We start from the raw sequence: 25,776 nt of genomic DNA on the forward strand, positions 1-25,776 counted from the left end.
TTACTCAGAAAGCAAAAGAGTCTGGCAGAGAGTTTACATTATCGGGTTTGAAACCATATTAAACCATAATTTCAGTAATTACTAGGCTGAGAACTTGATTTTGATGTTGATACAATACAAGGTATAAATTTCTTTCTTTGAAGGTTTAGTCGAACAACTTCATGTTGTAAAGTTGGAGCGCTATAGAAAAAATTATAGACTTTGATATCGAAGGAAATGAAGAGAAACATAAATGAAAATTCAACTCGAAATACAGCAGGTATTGACTGACTTTTATTTTAAAAATTTCTATAGTTTGTATATACTATGTAAACCTTGTATAGTATATAGATGCAACATTTTGGAAGGAACTTTTAAAAAGAATGAACATATAGTCTAGCCTCTTTACTTTTTAGGTCGAAGTAAGTAAAATAACTTACTCAAGACGAAACACTTAGTGGCTTAGGTGGAAGTAAAATCAGACTTTCCTGGATTTACTCTTGTATTCTTTCTACAAATCCCATGTGCTTGAGTTGTTTTGTGCTTTGTAAGCTGAAAATAATGAAATTAATAATATTTTAATTTTTATTTGTGACTATTTAAAATATTTTCAGAAGTGCTTCTGTTTCCCTAATAGCTTCCCCTGCCATTTCTGCTTTCCCAATTTGTTAGTATAAGGACAGAGGGCAAGAATGAAGAGAACCAAAGGAATGATGATAATGCACAATGAAGATAATAATAGCTATTATTTATGGGGGGTGTACTGTATTCTGGGCATTTAATTTTATGTTAATTTATTTACTCTGAGAGAGTTATTATTTTCATCCCTGTTTTCTAGATGAGAAACAAAGGCACAAAGAGGTTAAATAAGTAATTTATGAAGTGGAAGAGCCAGGATTTGAACCTAGACTCCATTCTTTTAATCACTATATTATTCTGCCTCTCACTATATGCCATATTGGCACAATGAGTTTAAGGAAACAGCCGTAGTTTGTACTTTAAATTTTAATTGAAACATGCTTTGAAGTTGTAATTCAAATTCAGACAGTCTGAGCCCACATCATTTTCCCAGCCGTTCATCAGACAGTTACCAGAATCTATATGCTCATGTAAGTGTAAGTGTTGATGGACCAACTAGAGCATGGTATAGTGGCAAGATATCTGAACTGAGAGTTAGGAAGTGTGGGCCCTATCTAGGTTCTTTCACTGTGGCAATGTGTAAGCTTTTTCTTTTTCCTCTGAGATCCCTTCTAGTTTTAGTGTTCTGACTTTTGACCTGACTTGAGATCCCAGGTCCCTCAACTGGAGGGTTTGGAGTAGTATTTATTCTCATTTGGATTTATTACTATCACTCTAAGGCATTCTCAAAATGATCCACAGAAAATATGCATTACAGACACCTGGAGTTCTTGTTGAAATTGCAGAGTTTTGGTTTCCAAAGCAAGTCGATTGAAATAAAATCTATGAGGGTGGGGTCTAAAAACTGGCATGTTAAGCATAACCACAGATAAATCTTAGTCAAAGTAGAGTTTGAGAACCATGGCCTTAAAGGGTATGCTACCATAGTCAGAGAGTGGTTAGGGTTTTGGAAAGCAAAATGGGTCAAATTTTGGTTCTCCCTTACCTCTATTGTACTTGAAGTGTCCCCTCCAGTTGATATGGTGATAAGCAAGCACAGGAGGGAAGTAAGGAAAACAAAAAGTGGATTTGGAAAGGGTAGGGGGATGAGGGAGGAGATGGGAATTACTGCCAAACGAGGAATTAAGGCAGTGTCAACATAGAACAAGAAAGGAGTTTTTAGACAAACAAGGCTATTCAGGATCTTAAAAAGAGTGTAAAAAAATTCCAAATCTATAGAAATATATCTGTAATAAATATAAAATTAATGTATAGAAGCAGACAAATTCAAATTGTGAATTATTATATGCTAGTAATTAGTCTATAACTAGATCTGACTGTTTGCCTATTATGTACTTATTTATCGGTACATTCAATTTAGGCTGTTTGCCTGTACCACTGTTCAATCAGAAAAAGAGGAATAGACAGCCATTAACATCCAATCCACTTAAAAATGATCCAGGTATCAGTACTGTTTCTGACAGTTATGATTTCCCTCCTCTACCAACAGGTAAGAAAATAAGGTGAAAATTTTCAGAAAATAAGAAATAGGATTATAGAAAATTACCATTTCTATTTTATTATAATGGAAATAGAAAGTTTATTTTTTTCTTCTTTCCAGTATCCAATTATAGGGATTACTTGGTTCTTTCTGAACATTCCAGTATAGTAGTTTGAGTTTCCTTGTCTACAAGAGTGTCTTAGCATTTAAATGGAGTATCTTAAATCTGGAGCCTTTGTTCTAATGAAGTAGTAACCTATATTGTAAAGGTTTTTTGTTCTCTTTCAAAACACGTATAGATATTGTGACTTAAACATTTGGTGATAAAGAATGGAGAAACTCAAGTTCCTTCAGGAATAAGGATAAGTGTGAATGGGAACACGGGAAAAATGGAAGAAAGTAGACCTTAGGAAGGGTAGAAGCCCAGGAATTTCTAGTGCTTGCCCCAGTCTTTTTTCTCTTCTTACATAATTTTTGCCATTTTTCATTTATTGGCTTTTCACTCTTTCATCCCATTGGCTTCCTTATAGCTTTGACTGGCGTGTGAACTAAATTGCTTTTGCTTGGTGTTAACATAACCTTTTAGTTCTAGTTCTCAGGGTCCATCATTGGCTGCCCTCTGTTTCTCTTGATTCAAAATCTAGAGACAGAGAGCCTCTGCTTCAGCTCATATTAAATGAGGTCACTGAAATCCTAATTTATCTTTATGGTTAGCCTCTCATATCTGAAACAATTAGCTGTGGTGGTTTGTGCTGAAAGGTCTTAATGTTTGCTTACTTTTTACTTCTCTGTGGAAGAAGGCATGGACAGGCAGACAGTCTGAAATATACTTGGTACATGCTGGTTATATACATTTACATTTTTGGGGGGCACACTTAAAAATGTTTAATAGGATTTTATGCAACTAGAATTTAAAAATCCTTGTGCAACCATAGACCTTAATCTACTTTTACATCTATAGTTATTTTGTTTTCTTCCACATTTGAGGAATTGGAAGTATGAATTTCATATTATTCTCATTTTTATGGATAAAAAATTAAAAATTCACATGGATATGCTGCATAAGTGGACATCTGTCATTTAAAAAGTTCTCTACTATTTAAAATATTTTTATAAGTAGTATGAATGATAGATGATCTTGAAAAATCACAATTTGAGTTGTTCCATAGGGAAGTGTGCATTCTCCTAAGTACTGAACTTTTCAAACTCTGACCAGGATTACTATCTGTCAGAGATATAACAAGATTCTTATATTGGGCAAGAGATAGGACTAGATCAGTGTTTTTCAAATTTTTTTTATTGATCCATTAGTAGGTTAGGAAATAACCAACCTTTTAAAAAATAAATAGAAGAGAATAAAATAGAAAAGAATAGAATAGAAAGTGTCAGTATATCATATAGTAAGAATAAGAATTGATAGTAAAATTGTTATATTCTCCCTCAGACACACACGTGCGCGCATACACATGCACACCATGCCTGTATATATTCCGGGTTTCGATGTATTTCTTGCTGTGGGTTGGGATTAAGAAACATTGATTACACTGAATTTATGTTACAAAATACAAGGTGCAATACTAGGATTGACTGTGGAAGAGATACAGATTAAACTATTACCTTGCTTAGAATACAGTGGGAAAGAAAGACATCTAAAAAATTAATAAGGCAGCCTATGACAAATTCCACAACAAAGTACTATTGAAGAACATGTCCATATATTCAAGTCCTTTTCTCCTTCAAACTTTCAACTGCCTCCCCCCATATATTAAATAAATATGAAAGAATTATTTCAAAAAATGCTCCCTATCTTACTCTTACCTATATTACTTGTATCTTTTGAGATTGGGCCTGGGAAGCTATGAATCCAGAGCTGCCTCCTTTAACGAAAACAGTGAACACAGGGTATGTGGAAAAATATATACCAATGAATGTATGTGTCTGTTACAGACTGATGTTATTCTTCTATATATATTTTATATTTTTATATTTCTCAATTGGGGAACAAATTATTAATAGTTAATAAGACGTATTTCCTTGAAAGGCAAATACCACATTCAGTTTCTCATCCCCTGAGAAGTCAAGATTCTGTGTCTAAGTCTATTGAATTAAATGCTGAAAGAAGCAAGAGTGGTTGGAGGTGAGTCTACTTATGATTTTTCTTACTCTATTCATACTTCTCCTTCCCATCTCCTCCTTTAGTCCCTTCCCTCCTCCTCTATCTATTCTTCCTTTTTTAAACAGAATTATATTTAGGAAATTTATATACTTAATAACTAACTATAGTGATATTAGCTGTGTTTTATAAAAGAAGAGAACATGCCATATATAACTTTAAAAATAGGTAAATTTGGCAGTGATTATATTTTCAAAGAATACTTCATGTTATAATGAAATTTTTGTAAATATCACCATGAATTTATGATTTTGCTGTGGATTATTAATGATCTAATTGACAATAGTTAAAGAGTAAAGAATAACTGTATCTAAGTGTACTACCAACTGTAAAATAGATAGCTAGTAGGAAGCAGGCGCATAGCACATGGATATCAGTTCGGTGCTTTGTGACCACCTAGAGGGGTGGGATAGGGAGGGTGGGAGGGAGATACAAGAGGGAGGAGATATGGGGATATATGTATATGTATAGCTGATTCACTTTGTTATAAAGCAGAAACTAACACACCATTGTAAAGCAATTATACTCCAATAAAGATGTTAAAAAAAATAAATGAAAATGTCGGATATATTTAGGTATTGAGAACCAAATAGAATGCTGAGCCTTACCCCAGTAAGATAATCAGCTCCAAGGTAAATAGGATGGAATAAGAAAGAAAGACAGAGAATGAAATCATAAGCATATGTTAAGATGGTGAGGGTAGGGCTTCCCTGGTGGCGCAGTGGTTAAGAGTCCGCCTGTCAATGCTAGGAGATGCGGGTTCAAGCCCTGGCCCGGGAGGATCCCACATGCCGCGGAGCAACTAAGCCCGTGCGCCACAACTACTGAGCCTGCGCTCAGGAGCCCGCGAGCCACAACTACTGAAGCCCTCACGCCCAGAGCCTGTGCTCCGCAACAAGAGAAGCCACGACAATGAGAGGCCCGCACACCGCAACGAAGAGTAGCCCCCGCTCATCACAACTAGAGAAAGCCTGCGCACAGCAACGAAGACCCAACGCAGCCAAAAACAAATAAATTTATTAAAAAAAAAAAAAAAAAAGATGGTGAGGGTACTTTTGGGTCATTGCCAGAAATATCTTAAGTTTAATGTCTAAATAATACGAAAAAAATGAATAGATAAAGGACAAGGATTATTTTTTTTAGGTTGGACTTTAGTATTTTGGGGTAAGTGGCAAACTACTGAAAGAAATAATTTTGGAAACAAAGTATTGGAAAACAACCCCAACCCCAGATCATATATCACTCATTGGTTAGTGCTTTGTTATGTTATTTTAATGATCCTTAAAACAACCCTGTGAAGTTAACATAACCTTCACTTTTTTTTTTTTTTTTTTTTTGCGGTAAGCGGTCTTCTCACTGTTGTGGCCTCTCCCGTTGCGGAGCACAGGCTCCGGACGCGCAGGCTCAGCGGCCATGGCTCACGGACCCAGCCGCTCCGCGGCATGTGGGATCTTCCCGGAACGGGGCACGAACCCACGTCCCCTGCATTGGCAGGCGGACTCGCAACCACTGCGCCACCAGGGAAGCCCTAACCTTCACTTTTAGTAGATGAAGATACCATATTTTTTAAAAAGGGGGAAACTTTTAATAAAGGGGTTCATACAACAAAACAGTATTTTTATTTTTAAAAATTTAGTATTGTTTTTATTACTCATGCTAGTTTCCTCAGGACCAGTCAGTTCTTTCTTCAGTACCACTGCTTCAAACTAGGCCTATTCAGTGGTTTGAGATGGTCCTCGGAGGCATAGTTCCAGCTGCAAGTGCTAGGAGAAAATGCATTCAGATAGACATTAGAGAATTAGGTAACGGATTGTAATATGGATAGGCAGCCAGTATTGGATATTCCAATTTAAAATAATAAATGATCTGTCAGACAGTTGGAATATAACAACAGAAAATCCAGGAGCAGAAGACATTTGAAAACCCAAGTAGGCAGTTAGTAATCTGCTGAAGATCTTTTAACTGGTTCTATGCTTAGGTTTAGAATCTAGGCTAACATTGCAAGATTTAGCAAATAAAAATATAGGATGCCCAGTAAAATTTGAATTTCAGATAACGGACAAATAATTTTTTAGTATATGTCACATGTAATATTTGGGACATAATTATACTAAAATCTTATTTGTTATTTATCTGAAATTGAAATTTAACTGGGCATCCTGTATTTTACCTGATAACCCTTGTCTAGAATCTCTTGAAACATGGAATTTGCAAGAGCAATGTAGACTCCTATTCTTATAGGTATTAAGCTATTAGACAAGTTGTCAAGATAGGTTTAATTTACCAGAATTAGTATACTAGACAATAAGCAAGGTGAACTGATTTAACATCTTCAAGCTTTCATACTAAAGCTCCTATAATTAAATAACTGGTCTTAGAGAAATTGGGATTGCACTTGATGGTTAAGAAATCTCAGTTGAGGAGAGGTGAAGACTTTAGAAACTGGAAATTGGGCACAACCTGGCAAATAGGTTTAGATAGATCAATAAATTGGTTTTTATAAATTTATTTTTTTATTTTTGGCTGCATTGGGTCTTTGTTGCTGTGCGTGGGCTTTGTCTAGTTGCGGGGAGCAGGGGCTACTCTTGGTTGCGGTGCGTGGGCTTTTCATTGCAGTGGCTTCTCTTGTTGCGGAGCACGGGCTCTAGGCACGAGGACTTCAGTAGTTGTGATGCGTGGACTCAGTAGTTGTGGCTCACGGGCTCTAGAGCGCGGGCTCAGTAGTTGTGGCGTATGGGCTTAGTTGCTCCATGGTGTGTGGGATCTTCCCAGACCAGGGCTTGAATCTGTGTCCCCTGCATTGGCAGGTGGATTCTTAACCACTGCACCACCAGGAAAGCTCAATAAATTGCTTTTAAGGGAAGATAAAGTATTTTTTTTCTATAATAGCCTACTGTTCTTATTATAAAAATAATATAATCATTCTAGAAAAAAAAGTAAATGGAAGAAAGTTATTCATAGTCACACTGATCCAGAGATAGCCATTAATCAATTAATTAATTTTTAAACAGAAATATCAAGGCATTTCCCCAGGCTAGGAGCACCTCCTGAACGAAAACATTGGAGAAAGTTGCAGATGCATTGTTACCGATAAGGAGTTGTAAAGCTAAAAGAAACTTTCCTAAACTATGAAAATAAAAGTAATTTCCACAGCCATGAGCAAGGAAAAAATTATGTTTCTATTCTCTCTGTTGAATATAAAATTGTTGCCATATGAAGAGGTGATTAATGTAGGAAAAAATTTTATAGAGGTGTATTAGGCAGTTACTTAATGATAATAAGTTTTTCCTGGATATTGGGATGTTTGTGGTATTTATCAACTTAAAATAATTTTAAATTATTTGTGGTGATTTCTTTTCTCATTATTTTCATACTGAATTTTGTACCTAATTTACTTACGAAAGCTCCCTAAATTATATAAGCCTCAGGTCCCATATAATCTGGTCTAGGGAACTTAAACGTTTTCTTGGATTATTTTCCCTAACAAGGTATGGGTTGCATTGTTTGCCCGCTTGTGGCACTTGTGGTATTTTTAGGAAAATTTTTCAGGAATAAGCATTTGTGACTTAGACTAGTTTTTCCCTGTGGAACTCTTAACTAGCCTGCTCAGAAATTATACTTTTGATTTTGGCCTCATTAACATCATGTTCTGATGAACTGGTACAGCTCACTTAGGTTAATGTAGCTAGTAAAATGCTGAAACATATTCATAAGTAGAGTTTTTAAGCTACACAGTAAAAGTACAAAATTTCTAATCAAACAGCTGTCTACCCTGCCTATATCTATTTTCCTTGTGATTTAAAATCACTGACGAGCAATAGTTTAACTTTTGAAAATTTTACTTTGTAGAAAATTTAAAAATAAATGTATAAAAAAGGAAGCAGGGAGTTCCCTGGTGGTCTGGTGATTAGGACTTGGTGCTTTCACTGCCGTGGCCCCTGAGGGTTCATAACCACTGTCATATAAAGGCTTGTATAATTTAGAAATATACTCTATGGCACTGGACTTTGAGTTGGGAGACTAGGATTCTCTGGGTTTTGGATTGTCAGTAACTTGCTATATGACTTTGGGCAAGTTACTTCCTCCTCAAGACTCAGTTTCCTCACCAGGAGAGGTATAATATAGGGTTGTTGTGATGATGTATTTGGAATTTCTAACTGTTTAGTAATTACAAAGTAGTTTATAAACCACAAATTACCACGTAAATGCAAATTTTCATTAATAATTTTCTTTCACTTAAGAAAAAGTATATAGAAACAAAATTAATACTAATTTAAAAAACAAAACTATTTCTGCTACAGAGACGGCAACAAAAATACCACTTTAAAAACTTGGGATAGAAATGATTTTAAGCCTCAGTGCAAAAGAACAAATCTAATGACAAATAATGGAATAAATTCATGTCCAGTGAATTTGGGAGCTCAACAATGGAAACATTTAAGAGTATCTGAATCTACTAACTTATCTCACCAAAGAGAAAGTGAAGTACTCACACAAACACATTCGTCAAAAATATCTGGCTCCACAATGAGAAGTCTAGACAAAAACAGTTCATTACAGGCATTTAAGCCCAGTTTTCAACAAAATCAATTTAAGAAAAAAATGTTGGATGGTTTTCCAGAAGAAAACACCCTCAAGGTAAACTTTTAAATATTATTTGCATTTTTGTATTTACATTAAAAAAATGAGATAAGTATTTAGAAAATTACAGAGATAAGAGCATTTGAAATCACTCCTCTGGTATGCATTACTTGATTAGCACAAATACCCAGTTCTGTTGGAGTAGGTATATGTTAGTGTCCAAAATATTTTCTTAGAGGTTGTGAATGGCTGCTGCTTTTCAGAGTTGCTTTAGAATTTCCTACCAGGTTCTGAATTTCACTGTTTGCTAATTATTGAGATGATGATAGTTTATCCATTGCTTGCAGCAATTCTTCAAGTTCTTCATATGTCACTCTTTTTTTATTTTAATAGGGGTCAGCAAACTTTTTCTGTAAAGGGTTAGATAGTAAATATTTTTGGCTTTATGGGCCATATTGTCTCTCTTGCAAGTATTCAACTATACCACTCAACTCTGCTGTTGTACCTTAAAAGCAGCCATAGATAATCCATAAATTAATTGGTGTGGCTGAGTTCCAATGAAAATTTACCCAAAAAACACAGCAGATTAGATTTGGCCTGCAGGCCGTAGTTTGCTGACTTCTGCTCTGTAATCTGGTCTTATTTACTTTTACAGCTTCGTATTCCATATTTCACTAATTCTTCAATGCTCCAGCCATTTCAGACTCTTCACAGTTCTCTAAACGCACTCTAATATGACTCTGCTTCGGTTTATATTCTTCCCCATACCTGTGCCTCAGCCTTATTTCCTCTCTCCACCTCTCATTCTAGTCATTCTTTGTAAATGTCTTTCATATATGTTCTGGCTGTTTGCTATCTTCCCTTGCTCGCCACCTGGTCTAATAGATTCTTTATCCTCTGCCCTTGTCTGTGTTCTGGAAGGCTGAATGGTCCTACATAGTGCATCATTCTGGGATCCATTAGCTGGCTTCTGTTAGGAGTCAGCCAGTGGGAGTGGAAGTCCCAGGCAGGACATCAAAGGGTAGAGAGAGAGGTTGTCCCATTCCCCCCCCCCCCGCCACTTAAGTGTTGTGTCTCAGGTGGTAGCTGTGTCCCTGCATGATGTAGCCCCTCCGTAAGTCCAGATTTCACAGGCTTGGTAATTTTATTTCCTCCTCTGTCCTTTCAGCCTAGGAGTGGTAGAAGTTTCTTATTGTTGTTAGTCTTTGAGTGCTTAAGTACCCTATGTTTATTCTGCCCATACACCTGTAAGCAGTTTTTTCAATAAGCCATCTGGGGTAAATTTTTTTTTCTGGAAATCTGACTAATATTGCATGTTCCACAGTGGTTCTCAACCTTGTTTCCTTGTACACAAGAATGATATGATAGTCACCTTAGTAACAGTGGCTCATTATGGCAGTAATCCTCAACAGGAAGCATTCGTATCTTCGTTAGGTATGGGAAGAGGAGGGAAGGTAATTGTAGTTGGAAAAAAGTGTTCCATCAAGTGTTCCTGCATATGCCACTGCCCTCATGAAGGAAGGTGCCCCCTCCCCCCAAAATTAGTATCTTAGCACACTGTATTCTTAGTTGATCTTTTAAAATTTTAGTTAATTAGTTCAACTTTTATTTTTGTATGACCTTATGTCATCAGGCTTTCTTTTCCTCCCTCCCTCCCTGCCTTCCTTCCTCTTTCTTGTAGGCCTGCCTACTTTCTTGGCCTGAGGCATGCCAGTACTGGTCCAACAGGCTGGTGGGCAGGCCAGGTCCTGGTGCTCTGTGATTGCAATTAACCTCCCATTTGTGGGTTGCCCACCCTGGGGGTATGGGTCTTGACTATACCTTGTATCTTCCCTCCTACCAGTCTTGTTGTGGTTCTTTCTTTATATCTTCAGTTGTAGAATTTCTTATCTGCTAGTCTTCTGGTTTTTCTCATCAATAATTGCTCTGTAAATAGTTGTAATTTCGGTGTGCCCATGGGAGGAGGTGGGCTCAGGGTCTTCCTACTCTGCCATCTTGGCCATTCCACCCTTTTAGTTGATCTTTAAAAATGCCAAACACATTCCCATCTCAAGGTTTTTACACTTGCTGTTCACTCAGTCCTCACTCAACAACCTATTTAAAATAATAATCCCTGTCTCTTTTTATCCTTTTACCCTGTTTATTTTTTTTAATGCATAGGATATAGCAATTCCTGACATTCTGTATTTATTTTCTGAATCCCCTATTAGACTGTACAGTCTCTGAAGGTAGATAGATTGTCTGTTTTGTTCAGTACTGTTTCCTCATTAGCTATGTTTGGCACATAGTAGGTGCCAATAAATACTTTTGGAATGAATGAATGAATGAATGTGTCTGGGTTCCCTCTCAGTGTGAGCACGTTAGGGAAAGGAATTGTGTTTTACTCACCTGTGTTTATCACAGGATTGGCACATGATGCTTTAAAAATATTCAAAGAATCAACAAATGAATGAGTGAATAAATGCCCATATAAAACAGAGATAAAAAGAAAAAAAATAATCCTCTTCTTGATTAATTTTCTCCAAGTGCATTCTAGTTTCTCCTCCTTTATAAAGTACTAATGATGCCTTTAATTTAGGGGAGTAACTGTACTAAAATTGTCAATAGTTCCTTTTACATATTTTACATAGTCTTTTAACATATTTTACACATTTGCCTATTATAAGGACCTAGAATCTTTACATAGAAAAGTGAATGAGTATGACGAAAAAAATGACAGGTTTTTCTAATGCCATGTTTTCATTTTTTCAGAAGGAAGCATCATTGTATCAGTTAAAGCTTAAGGAGAAAGAGAATTCTTTAAGAATTATATCTGCAGTTATTGAAAGCATGAAGTACTGGTGTGCACATGCACAGAAAACTGTACTTCTTTTTGAAATATTAGGTAGGTATACTACTTCAAAAATACTTCAGTAATACCATTTGGACAATAATTTTGAATGTTAATAGGAATACCTAGGGGATCTTAAAGAAAAATAACATTTTATAAAAGGAGATTACGGTTTATTAGGATTTTCTTCAGTTCCTGTATCTGTCATAGATTTGTGTGACATTAGATGTATTTGATTATTCATGGTAGAAGAATTCTAATTCATGATGTCAAAAATGGAAAGATTCTTAAAAGTAATCTAACCCAACCCTTGAGGTAGGTGAGGAAGTGGGGCAAATAATTAAAATAGACTTGACTAAAAATCATAACGCTAGTTAGCAGCAGAAATGGATCTAGACCCCAAGTCTTCTTATTCTCAACAGAGTGTTCTTTCTACTATATTACACTAAATCCAGTAGTAATTTTGTATATAAGTTAAATTATAAATCAAATATTCTGAAAGAACATTTGTGAAGAATCCTTTACTGATATGAGTAAACACCCTACAATTAGCCTGTTTTCTAAATTAATATTTAAAAGGGAGGAGAGTTTTGTAAAATGTTTCTGGAATTTAATTTTACTTAGACTGAAGAGAGAAACAAGAAGTAGAGATTCAAAACATATTTATTTCCATAGGCTAAATAAAATATTTAATTTAAATTATGAAATACTTTAAACATACAGAAAAATACAGAGAATAAATATCCACCTACCTATTGTTATAGATATCTTTGAAAACTGCTATCCATTTTTCTTCTTCTCTAGAGATAATCACTATGGTATCTTTCCTTTCCATGCTTTTATAATTTTACTCTATACATCTGATTTCATAAATTTATATATATTTATTTACTGTTTTATGTGTTTTAAAATACAGAGTTTACATTTTCATCCAGCATTATGTTTTTGAGATTTAGCCATCTTTCTATCCTGTTAGTGTTGGCTTCATCCTGAGGCTCCAATTATGGTCTCTCAAGCAGCTTCTGACTCTTCCCTTATGACATTAAGAAGATTATCAAAATTCTCTATACCACACATTCTTCCTTATACCACAGTCACATTCTTTGATAGTTTCTTCTGGTTGCTCTTTCCCGGAAACTAGCAAATGACCCCTTGCATATCATCATTTCTGTCTGGGCAACAGGCCCATCACTGCAACCCTGAGCTCTGTAGCTGAGGAAGGGGGTACACTGACTGGCTTACATCAGTCTCAGGTTACTCCTGGGTCTAGGGGTGGGGACAAATCCCATCCAAATCATATGGCTAAGAATGGCATAGGAGAGATTTCCTAAAGGAAAATCTGGGTATTATTAGGGGAAATGGAGGCTGACCTCAAAGTAACAAATGTTCACTATCAGTACCTAATAGATGGTTATTAAAGGAATGAATAATGGTCTCATTTGATAGTAATTTCTTGAGATAAACATGAATTATCATTTGAATTTTATAGATGAAACAGATTTGAAAGAGGTTAAACAGTTGTTCGATTTAGTAAGTTGAAGAACTGAGACTCAATTGCATGACTTCTGATTCTAATTCAATGCTTTTTTTTCATTAAACCATGATGTTTATTTATTATACTTGTGTATTTTGTTTACTATAATGTAGTAGACTGGTCTGAGGATTTAACCACTCCATCAAACACATTCAAAGAAAAAAGCTTCAGATGGCCAGCTATTGTCAGTTGTATATACTTTGTCATATAACCTGATCCTAGGTTGGAGAGGGCCAGAAATTTTGCTTTCCTTAGAATAAAAGTTTCAGAAATATCTTTCCCTCTTAAGATGTTTTCTTATCAATGTATAAACAAAACTATGAGAGGTTGGTGTGGGAATAGCTATTTAAATATCAACTTCTCTTTGTTAAACTTTATTTGCATTTTACCAACACTGATTTTTTCCCCCTCTATTTCAATGTTGCTTAGCTGTTCTCGATTCAGCTGTTACACCTGGCCCATATTGTTCAAAGACTTTTCTTCTGAGAGATGGGAAAAATACTCTGCCTTGTGTATTTTATGAAATAGTGAGTATCTGTTTAAGTATTCTTTGCAAAGCCTATGCCAACAAAAACATACAAATGCAGGCTATAATTCAACTGTAGTAGAAATTCTGTTAATGATTTAGTGGTACTTTCAACATTTTGTTTGGTTTTAATTATGATTTTAAAATTATTTATTTGTTCAACTAAAATGGAGGGCTGCTATATGCCAGGCGCTGTGCTAGATGCAGGGGATACAAAGTGGAATAAAAGTGGTAAATGGCTCTTTCTCTCAAAGAGTTTATAATCTCAGGTAGAAAGACGGAAACATAAATGTTACACTGTGGTATGATAAATGGTATGACAAGTGGTGTGTGCAGGGTGCTATAGAAGTAGATAGGGAGGATGGGTCATATCAGGGGAAGATTTTTGAAGAATGTAGTCTTGTCTTAGATATTTAAGGTCTAATGAATTAAGCCAAAGTGTTGGGAGGTGGGGGAAGAGGTTGGAGGAACACAGTCTAAGGTGAGGGAGCAGCACATGTAAAGACATGAAGCTCAGATAGAGCCTGGATTGTTCAGGAAACTGCAAGTAGTTTACAATTACCGGAGTGTAGAGTTAGTAAGTGATGGGGGTAAGGGTAGTGGTTATGAACTTGGGGGAATGCAGAGAGAGTGGGCTGGGACGTAGGGAAGAGCTTGGTAACAAAGGAGGCTGGAAACTTTATAAGACTTACATACTTTGTAAAATAGTTTGGCATTAATTCTGAAATTGGGCTTAATTCTGAAATCACACTTGGATTCCAATTTGTACTCCACCATTTATTAGCTGTATGACCTTGAGTGAGCTCCTTAAACTTCTTGAGCATCAGTTTTTTAATCTGTAAATTGGGGAGACTAATTCCTACTTTGAAAGGTTGTTTTGGAGATTAGATAATAAAATATATGAATGTATAGCATCTGACACATAGCAGATGATCAAGAAATAGTAGCTGTCATGTTATTAATTTTTCTAATATCTTGAAAGCTTATTATTTTTCTTTAGTCTGATAAGTTTTAAAAAAACTTTTATTAAAATATAACACATACAGAAAAATGCACAAATCATAACTGTACAATTCTATGAAGGTATCACAAAGTGAACATTACCAAGGTTAAGAAATAGAACATTGCTATCACCCTAGCATCCTTGTGCCTCTTCCCATTCACTCCCTCTTGTTTTCTGCCTACAAGTAACCACTACTGTGACTTTTAATATCATAAATTAATTCTGCCTGTTTTTGAATTTTATATAAATAGTATCACGTGGTACGTCTTGTTTTATGTCTGGTTTCTTTCATTCAACACAACGTAAGATTCATCTGTGTTGTTGCATGTAGCTAAAGTTCATTTATTTATATTTCTATGTACAATATTCTTTTGTATGAATATATCACAATTTAGTTTTCTGTTCTACTGTTGGTGGGCATCTTGGTTGTTTCTTGGTTTTTTTTAATTATGAATAATACTCTGTGAACATTCTTATATATGTCTCTTGTTGTGCACATGCATGCCTTTCTGTTGGGTATATACCTAGAAGTAAAATTCCTGAATTGTAGTGCATTTGTATGTTCTAATACAGTAGTTATTGCCAAAGAATTTTCCAAAGGGTTGTAACAGTTTACGTACTCACAATTAGCATAGGAGAGTTGTAGTTTCTCTGCATTCTTATCAACATTTAGTAGTCATTGTTTTTTATTTTAGCCATTCTAGTGGGTAAGTTTAGTGCTATCTCATTTCTCTCCAATTCCCTGGTGACTAATGAGGTTCAGCACTTTTGATGTTTACTGGCCAGTTAGATATCTTCTTTTGAAAAATCTGTTCAGGCTTCTTCTAATTTTTTTCTGTTGAATTATTTTTTTCCTTATTGATTTATAGGAGTTTTTGAAAAAACTATTCTGAGTACAAGTTCTTTCTCTATTATGTACATTGCAAATATCTTCTCATACTCTGTGGTTTGCTTTTTCAGGCTTAGGAGTGGCTTCTGAGGAAAAGAAAATCTTCACTTTAATATGGTCCTTTAGCAATTAACATTTTCCTTTATAGTTAGTGCTTTTTATGACTGTTTAGCGAAAGAAATCTCAGAATAATTTTATTCATGACTGAGAGGATTTGGAGCTGGCTGGTCTTTTTCTGGCTCACTAGTCCCATTAGGGCACAACCCTTTTGAGTCTCCCAACCCTAAGCCTGGGGTGGGGGCGGGGTGGTTACCAGAATCTCTTTTCTTTGGGGGACCCTGGAGTCCATTTTTTCTCTAGCCCTATGAGCTGTCAGAAGCTCTGCTAAGTCTCTTAAGACTCTCAAATTGCCTTGACTGTAATTAGCAGATACCTTAGGGGGTAAAGCATCCCCAAATATCAGGCCCCATTCTGAACTCCTATCCTCTCTCAGATGGGGTCTCTGTAACTCCTCACTGCCTTTTATCTCTCTGGTGTCTATGAGGATATTTTTAAATAAATATTCTATCCAGGTGTTCTAGTTGTTTTCAGTGGGAAAGTTGGTCTGAACTACCTAGTCTGTCATCTACTGAAAGTAGAACTCTGGAAGTCTAATAGAAGTGAATATTCATGTGCCATTATATTGGGAATTATTCAGTCTTTTAAGAAGCAGCAGCTCACTAGCTTGTAAGAAGCCCTACCCAAGTGAAGGTCTTCTGTGTCAGGGCACCCATTTACGACTAACTATTATGGTCTTGTTGCAGTGGGGCCCTAAATGAGGTAAGGGAATTACAGCATTTTGGAGTGATTCATATTTAGTTGATCATATTATTTAAAAAACTGAAATTCAAATGAAGTAATAAATAACTTTATTGATATTTATTTTTTTAAAAACAGGATCGTGAACTTCCAAGACTGATTAGAGGCCGAGTTCATAGGTGTGTTGGAAACTATGACCAGAAAAAGAATATTTTTAAATGTGTTTCTGTCAGACCAGCATCTGTTTCTGAACAAAAAACTTTCCAAGCATTTGTTAAAATTGTAGATGCTGAAATGAGATATTATACTAAAGTAATGAGTGAAATTTAAGTAGTGATGAAGTTTAAATAGTATAAATTAAGCATTTTTCTGTTCTTGTTTAAATTACCATCTCCATGGTTTTATGGCTACTGTTCTTCTGTATTTCACTTGTTGAATTAAAATATTTAAATCCTTTTAATGTGGAAAGAATTTTTGAAAAATAATTTTACTGTTATTATAAAAATGGTGCATTTGCTAAAACTAAAAAACCATTTCAGATAAAAATGCTCAATATAATAAGAATAGGCACATACTTATTTAACATGGGATAATAGTACATTTGAGTCAGCCTAAAAGCCAACATCAAGCTTAATGGGGAAATATAGAGACAGTCACACTAAAGTCAGGAACAAGGTCAGGGTGCCCTATACTGGAGCTCCTAGTCCATGCAGTTCATTTAATTACTTCAGATATTTAGTGGGCATATGCTCTGTGCCAAGCACTGTTTCATGTGCTTGTTTGTTAACAAAGCAGGTTACAAAGTAACAAAAATCTCTGAATTTATGGTATTTATATTCTGGGACCCATAGAATACATTAGACAAAAGAGAAATATTTGGGGTATAATGATTACTGCTATTGGTAGATGATATAATTGCATATATGGGAAACCTAAGAAAATCAACCAAGAAACTACTGTAAAATGAGATAATTTGGTAAAGGCACTAAAATAGAAAACTATTTTAATATGCAGAAATCATCAGTAGGTGTTATTTATATGACCCAAACCATTAGAGTGTGAAATGGATAAAGATATCATTTAAAAAAATATCTAAGACTAACCAATACTAAGTGATAAATGTGGAAAGTATATGAACGAAACTTTAAAATACATACTAATGAAGGACACAAAAGAAGACTTGGACAGATGGAAAAATAAATCATTTTCTTTGATAGGAAGACAAAGATGTTGATTTTTCTAAAATTAATTTATAACAATTTCTTTCTCTCTTTATGTATACAAACCACACACACATTAACCAAATGAATACTAAAGCTTATAGATATCAAAAAATGAGAATAGTCAGGAAAACTCTGAAAAAGAACAATAGAGGATAGTTTTATCGAATATTATAAAGCCTTAAACATATATTATTGTTGCATAACCAATTACCCACCAAATTAGTGGCTTTAAATGACAAACATTTATTATCTCTCACAGTTTCAGTGGGCCAGGATTTCATAAGTGGACTGGCTAGGCAGCTCTGGCTTGGGATCTACTAGGAGGACTCACCTCCAGGGTGGCTGATACACATGATTGCCAAGTGGGTGCTTTCTGCTGGAAGGAGGATTCAGTGTCTTACTATGTGGGCCTTTCCAAAGGGCTGCCTAAGTGTCCTCATGACATGGTAGCTAGCTTCCCCTAGAGCAAGTAATCCAATAGTGAGTTAGCTAGGTAGAGCTATCCTTTATATGACCTAGCCTAGGAAGTCACATAGCATCACCTCCACTACATTCTGTTTGCTGGAAGTGAGTCATTAAGTATGGACCACATTTAGGAGGGAAATTAGGCTCCACCATTTGAAGGAAAGAGTGTCAAAGTAATGGCAGGCATTAAAAAATTAAATACATATTATGAAGGCATATTTATTCATGTAAAATATGGTACTGATTCATGAATAGACAGGACAATAAAACAGAATTTAAAGTACAAAAATAGGGACTTCCCTGGTGGTCCAGTGGTTAAGACTCCATGCTTCCAATGCAGGGGGCCCGGGTTCTATCCCTGGTCCAGGAACTAGATCTCACGTGCTGCAACTAAGACCCGGTGCAACCAAATAAATAAATAATTAATTAACTTTAAAAAGTACAGGGCTTCCCTGGTGGCGCAGTGGTTGAGAGTCTGCCTGCCGATGCAGGGGACACGGGTTCGTGTCCCGGTCCAGGAAGATACCACATGCCACGGAGCAGCTGGACCCGTGAGCCATGGCTGCTGAGCCTGCGCGTCTGGAGCCTGTGCCCCACAACGGGAGAGGCCACAACAGTGAGAGGCCCGCGTACCGCAAAAAAAAAAAAAAAAAAAAAAAAATTTATAATAACTTTCTAATATCTATCATTTGCATTTGCCAACATTCACTTAACCACTGGGTATTTAGTTTCCAATTTATCACCATTGTAAATAATAGTGCAACCAAGTCTCTACATCTCTGATTTTTGTCTTATATCCTGAGTAGTTTCTAGCCCCAATTTGTGCAATGATCTTGTCTAATACATTGATATTCTATTACATTCTCAAGACTAGATTCCTTGTTACCTCATGACAAAATTAAAAATTACTTATATTTTTATATATTTTTACTTATATTTTTATATACCTGTCTCCGGACGCGCAGGCTCAGCAGCCATGGCTCACGGGCCTAGCCGCTCCGCGGCATGTGGGGTCTTCCCAGACCGGGGCACGAACCCGTGTCCCCTGCATCGGCAGGCGGACTCTCAACCACTGCGCCACCAGGGAAGCCCCCTTGTATTTGTTTTTAATTGATTGTAGAAGTTTGGGATATATTTTGGATACTCCAGGATAGCTCTGTACGATGCCAATCTCTTAATTTGTAACTGTCTTTTCACTTTAAAAAAGTTACAAATTACTCATCTATGTTGAGTAGAGATTTTAAATTTTAATGCAGGCAAATTTAGCAATTTTAAAAATGATTAATGCTTTTTTGGACTTTAAGAATGATTGAAGGAAACCATAAACAAGACGAAAAGACAACCCTCAGAATGGGAGAAAATATTTGCAAATGAAGCAACTGACAAAGGATTAATCTCCAAAATTTACAAGCAGCTCATGCAGCTCAATATCAAAAAAACACCCCAATCCAAAAATGGGCAGAAGACCTAAATAGACATTTCTCCAAATAAGATATACACATTGCCAGCAAACGCATGAAAGAATGCTCAACATCATTAATCATTAGAGAAATGCAAATCAAAACTACAATGAAATATCAACTCACACCAGTCAGAATGGCCATCATCAAAAAATCTACAAACAATAAATGCTGGAGAGGGTGTGGAGAAAAGGGAACCCTCTTGCACTGTTGGTGGGAATGTAAATTGATACAGCCACTATGGAGAACAGTATGGAGGTTCCTTAAAAAACTAAAAATAGAACTACCATATGACCCAGCAATCCCACTACTGGGCATATACTCTGAGAAAACCATACTTCAAAAAGAGTCTTGTACCTGCCGCGGAGCGACTGGGCCCGTGAGCCACAACTACTGAGCCTGCGCGTCTGGAGCCTGTGCTCCGCAACAGGAGAGGCCGCGATAGTGAGAGGCCCGCGCACCGCGATGAAGAGTGGCCCCCGCTTGCCACAACTAGAGAAAACCCTCGCACGGAAACGAAGACCCCACACAGCAAAAATAAAAAAATTAAATTAAAAAAAAAAAAAAAGAGTCACGTACCACAATGTTCATTGCAGCTCTATTTACAATAGCCAGGACATGGAAGCAACCTAAGTGTCCATCAACAGATGAATGGATAAAGAAGATGTGGCACATATATACAATGGAATATTACTCAGCCATAAAAAGAAACAAAATTGAGTTATTTGTAGTGAAGTGGATGGACCTAGAGTCTGCCATACAGAGTGAAGTAAGTCAGAAAGAGAAAAACAAATACCATATGCTAACGCATATCTTTAAAAAAAAAATGGAACTGATGAACCTAGTGGCAGGGTGGGAATAAAGACGTAGACATAGAGAATGCACTTGAGGACACGGTGGAGCAGGGAGGGGGAAGCTGTGGCGAAGTGAGAATAGCATCGACATATATCACTACTGAATGTAAAATAGCTAGTGGGAAGCAGCAGCATAGCACAGGGAGATCACCTTGCAATGACCTAGAGAGGTGGGATAGGGAGGGTGGGAGGGAGGCTCAAGAGGAAGGGGATATGGAGATATATGTATGCATATGGCTGGTTCACTTTGTTGTACAACAGAAACTAACGCAGTATTGTGAAGCAATTATACTCCAATAAAGATCTATTAAAAATAATAATAAAATCCTTATGATAACATATAAAAGGCACATTATTGGTTTTTTATTTAATTAATAAATACGTTTACAAATCACAAAAACCAAAGCTCTTGGGGGTCTTCAAAATTTTAAGAATGTAAATGTATCCTGAAACCAAAAGTTTGAGATATGTTGTCCTAAAATACAAACATACATGAAAATGATTCACATCAAATGGAAAATGGCTCCTTTGAGAAAGGAACTGGAATGTGCTTTAGTGGTATTTATAACATTTAAAAATTTTTTTGAGAGAGAAGTGACACAATAAGGTAACAAAATAATATAATTTAATTTTTGTAGAGAGTACATATGCATCTAAAATTATTCACCATATTATAGTGTATGCTTGAAATTATTCCTAATTAATTTTTTTAATTTTTAAATGATCTGAAAGTATGATTTGCCATTGGGTTTGATCAAAATGTGGGAAACACATGTATTTTCTCTCTAAACACAAAGAAGATCTGGATGATATATTTTTAATTTAAAAATAGTCTTTTGAAAGACTAGAAGGAAAAATGATCAGATACCAGAGGTGGAAAGTGAACCCTTAGCAGCAAGGAGTTGAACTGGTGGCCTCTGGGACTACTGGGAAGCTTAGGGGTTTGGGACTTTACCTCCCATCAAGCCAGGAGTTGAAGTCAGAGGACTCATCTCAGTGGGATGTAGAACTGGACTTCCTGTGCATGAAAAATGAAAGACCTGAATGGAACCTGGGAAGTTTCCACCCTCTGACCCAAAGTCATAGCTGGAAGTGAACTCCCTGTCCTCGAACCTTTCATATTTCACATCTCCTTATTCCTATGTGCCATGACTTAGGAAAAATCATCAGGCTGACCTTTTACCTCACTTCAGATGTTAGATCTGAACATTCTGCTACTTGGAACATTTATTCAATTTTTTTATTTTAACGATTACATTTTTCATTTGCAAGAACTCCAACTGGTTCTTTTACACAACTGTCCTTGTTTCATGGATTGCTACCCTGCGATATTTCTCTGAAGATACTCTTACAATTATCTGGAGGTCTTGTTCTTCCTCAGTTTGGTCTATTTCCTTGGGTGTAAGTTCTTCCTTTTGTTTAGTTCTCTATTCATCATCACACTTTCATGATTTTATGTTTTTGAAATAGCTGGTGATTCCTGATGTATGCACTTCTGTTTGTAGCTGAGATTCCCTATTTAACTATCCTTTGTCTCTGTATATCACTGGCTTGGGTGAGGGTGAAGTTAAAATGCATTCTGCACTGTTTTCGGTAAGAGTTAGGTCTAAAGAAGAATTTTTACCAGGATAAGGGACTGCAGCAGCTGGTTCCTCTGGGTATGAGTGTTCCTTGTTTTCCCCAGATTTCACTAGCAACTCAGGGCACTTCTCTGTCTCCAACCTGACCTTCCATACTTTGTCCCTCCCACCTGCAGGCAAATAACCCCCTCACTGCTACCTGACCCAAAGGAGTTACACTATTGCTGCTCTCACTGCAGAACCACAATCACCCTGTCAGGCAGTCCTGGGTCCCTTCTTGCTCTAGAGTCCATCACTTCTGGGTGCAAGACACACCTCATACTGCACCCACCAGGTAAGTAGTATCCTGTAAACACAGGGAGGTGGGAGAGCATAGATAGGCAAACCAAACCAAGGGACAGAAGCCAAGGAGGAGATATCCCCTGAGCTGGGTCTGGAAGGACAGGAAGAAAGAGTTATGTTGATAAAAAAAAGTAAGAAGGAAAACTGAGGCAAAGGGAATGGTATGAATAAAAGCACAGGAACTTTAAACAGCACAGTATATGCAGAGTTTTAGGCAGTCTGAAATAATTAGAGTGGTGAGCGATGATGCCATCAAGGCAGTGTCACAGGTTGCGTTCTCCAGAAGCAGCTGCTGAGATGGAGTTTGGAGTGTAATGTGTTTATTAGGGATAGACACAAGTGAAGGAACACGCCTTCCCAGCTCTGGCAGGAAAGGGTAGGAGCAGCCCACAATGATCTCCTTCCCCATTCAGGACTCTACCCCATACTCCAGATCTCTAGCCCATAGGAAAGACATCGCTCCCCCCCGCCCCCCGCTCCAGCCGTTTTCTACTGAGGGAGGCACTGATGAGCCCCCTAACTCCGCCCCAGTTCCAGCTGTCTCCCGAAGCTCGTCCATCCCTGTGTGCCGGGGGTCTAAGGCAAACAGCACCAAAGAGGGATAAAATCCATCCGAAGTGCATCGGCTCCGCCAAGGAAGCCCGGCTAAAGTGCTAAGGAGAACCTCAGCCACTCCAAAGCCAAAGCGACAGGCGCGGGGCAGAAGCCAATGGGAAGTCTTGCGGGGGAGGGCCTCCTGTTTGATTGACCAACGGGAGGCCCTGGTTGATAGGTCCTTGTAAATCCGGACCTCTCGGTCGGCCCTTCACCCCTTTCAAGACCCCGGGAGGGGCTGACCAAAGACGCACACCCCTCCTGGGCCGACAGCCAATGAGGAGACCGGAAAGGCGGGACTCCTGCAGAACTAGCTAATGAAAAGCTCGGAGGAGCGCTCTAATTATTCTTCCCCAAACGCCGCGGAGCGACGCCCGCTGGTTCCGCTGGTTGCGCGCGCCATCCAGTGGCGGTCTGGCAGAAATCTCAGCGTCATTATTAGAAACTTAAAATCTGCTTCCTACCTTCGTAGTGTTCCCCAAGCTCAGAAGAAAGGACGTCCCTGTTGACCCTCCCGGTCCACTGGAGAGCAAACAGTCCCGGACCCTCTTATTCTTCCTTAAAACTAAGTAATTCTTTCCCACGAGCACCAGGCGCCCGCTCCCACTGCCCGGGCTGTCTCCTTTGTGAAGGCATTTGATGCAAAATTTCTAAATAAAATACGAGCAGATTAAGTCCAGGATTACATTTTTTTTAAACAATGCGCAATGACAACAGTCAGTTCGTTAAACGAACAAAGGCACTGATAAATTTAACATCGATTACTGAGTTTAAAAACAAAAAAATTCTCAGTAAACTAGGTATTCAAAGAAACCTTAATTCAATAAAGACTCGGAAGACCACAATGAATCTCAAACTGTGTGATACACCAGAAGAATTCCTGTTAAAGTCGAGACGGATATTAATACCCCTACTCTCATCAATTTCATTTAAAGTTTTGGAGAGCCTGACCAAGCTATAAGACTTTAGAGGGGGCAGGTCAGTTAACTGGAAAGAAAAAAGTAAGAAACTATCAGTATGTCAGGTAAAATGATTTATAGCTGAAAAACCTGAAAAATCCACTAAAAACTAAAGAATTCAGTAAGGTATTTGGAAGAAAGATATATTTGTGTGCAGAATGTGTTATGTACGGGTATACAGAAAGAAAGAGGGAAAGAAATGAAAGAAGGCTATGGCTTTCCTATATTCTAGCGTCAAAGACTTAAAAGATGTTGTGGAGGAAAAGAAGATCCCATTCACCAGAAAAGGGGAGACAAAATTTTTGTTATATGGAGATAAATGTATACTCGGAAACATAAAAAGAATCAATTGAAACTATTAATAACAATAAGAGGATAGTGTAGGGGACTTCCCTGCTGGCGCAGTGGATAAGACTCCATGATCCCAATGCAGGGGGCACAGGTTCGATCCCTAGTCGGGGAACTAAGTTCCCATGTGCCACATGGCACAGCCAAAAAAAAAAAAAGAAATTTCACATCAATTGTATATGAAGATCATAAACTCTTCAAGAAAAGAAATATAACCAACTGTAAAAGCTCAAGAATCAGAATGGTTATTCTGATTGCTAGAAGACAGTGGAGTAATGCCTTCAAATTTCTGTGGAAATAAATATTTACAATCCAGAATTTCCAGCCGAAATGGTAATCTAGTGTACAGGCAGAATAGAGACATTTTCAGATATGAAAGGACTCAAAAAGGTTGTCTCCATTCTTTCTTAAGAAGCTCCTGGAGGTACCAGCCCCAGCAAAATCAAGGGTTAAATCAAGAACAAGGAGTTCATGGGATCCAGAAAAGCACAGGTTTAGCCCAGGAGAGCAGCAAAACAGAAATCCCTGTATAATGGTTGTACAGGTAAACCTAGAAAGCAACCAGGACAAATTGGAGCAAAAAGACAAAGCTTTTTGCCAGGAAAAAAGTAAACTCAATAGGACTTCAAGAACGCAATGAGACTGTATATGAGAAAGTAGATAAGTTACAACTGAGGTAACTATTCTCTCTGGGGAAAACATAAAGCTGTATAAGAAAGAAAATGAAATTCTACTTGATAGTGAGCAAAATTTATATCATTATAATGACTAGTACACCTTGATTGCTCACATAACTGAAAATACTGTTGAAAGAGGGAAGGAGGGTTAAGAGAACTACTTCCATCTGTCCTTAGAGAAAGACACTAAATATACTAAAATTGATCAATAAATATCAATATAAGGATATCATCAAACAATATGGCAGGAACAACCAGGGGGGTTAAATGCTTAAGGAGTTAAAAGTGATTGCTGGGACTTCCCTGGTGGCACAGTGGTTAAGAATCTGCCTGCCAATGCAGAGGACACGGGTTCGATCCCTGGTCAGGGAAGATCCCACATGCCACGGAGCAACTAAGCCTGTGCACCACAACTACTGAGCCTGTGAGCCACAACTATTGAAGCCCATGCGCCTAGAGCCCGTGCTCCACAAGAGAAGACACCACAATGAGAAGCCCGCGCACCACAACAAAGAGTAGCCCCTGCTCGCTGCAACTAGAGAAAGCCCGCGCCCAGCAACGAAGACCCAACGCAGCCAAAAATAAAATTAATTAATTTTTTAAAAAACGATAGTGAGGCAGAAAAAAATGGCGAAACCCTGGTTCCCTGATGGCATCACTGAGCCCCTAAACTGCCTACCTTCAGACTTCGTATTTGTTAAAAGATAATTTTCAAAGTAAGGTAAAATCATGGCTCTCATATATTATAAAAATGAACTTGTGTTAAAGATTTTAACACTGCCAAGGTGTTACAGTCCAAAGAACAGATACATATTTAGATGAGGAATATTGAAATGTACAAA

General features: G+C 37.3%; 1 protein-coding gene across 1 annotated transcript; it reads left to right on the top strand.

The window, feature by feature from the left end:
• Positions 1–205: 205 nt before the first annotated feature.
• SPATA22 (spermatogenesis associated 22) lies at positions 206–16,762 on the top strand. The gene is made up of 8 exons (XM_060134480.1): positions 206–259; positions 1,979–2,107; positions 3,940–4,000; positions 4,140–4,234; positions 8,566–8,909; positions 11,607–11,736; positions 13,646–13,743; positions 16,571–16,762. The coding sequence occupies exons 1-8, from the start codon at positions 217–219 to the stop codon at positions 16,760–16,762; spliced, it is 1,092 nt and encodes a 363-aa protein (XP_059990463.1). The 5' UTR covers positions 206–216.
• Positions 16,763–25,776: the final 9,014 nt, after the last annotated feature.

The sequence above is a fragment of the Lagenorhynchus albirostris genome, chromosome 20, assembly GCF_949774975.1.
Source record: "Lagenorhynchus albirostris chromosome 20, mLagAlb1.1, whole genome shotgun sequence".
Classification (NCBI taxonomy): domain Eukaryota; kingdom Metazoa; phylum Chordata; class Mammalia; order Artiodactyla; family Delphinidae; genus Lagenorhynchus; species Lagenorhynchus albirostris.

Coding starts and splice junctions, on each gene's coding strand:
- SPATA22 (XM_060134480.1), top strand. CDS start 217: ATGAAGAGAAACATAAATGAAAATTCAACTCGAAATACAGCAG. Junction 2,108..3,939: donor TTTCCCTCCTCTACCAACAG/GTAAGAAAATAA, acceptor GTATCTTTTGAG/ATTGGGCCTGGGAAGCTATG. Junction 13,744..16,570: donor CTTGTGTATTTTATGAAATA/GTGAGTATCTGT, acceptor TTTTAAAAACAG/GATCGTGAACTTCCAAGACT.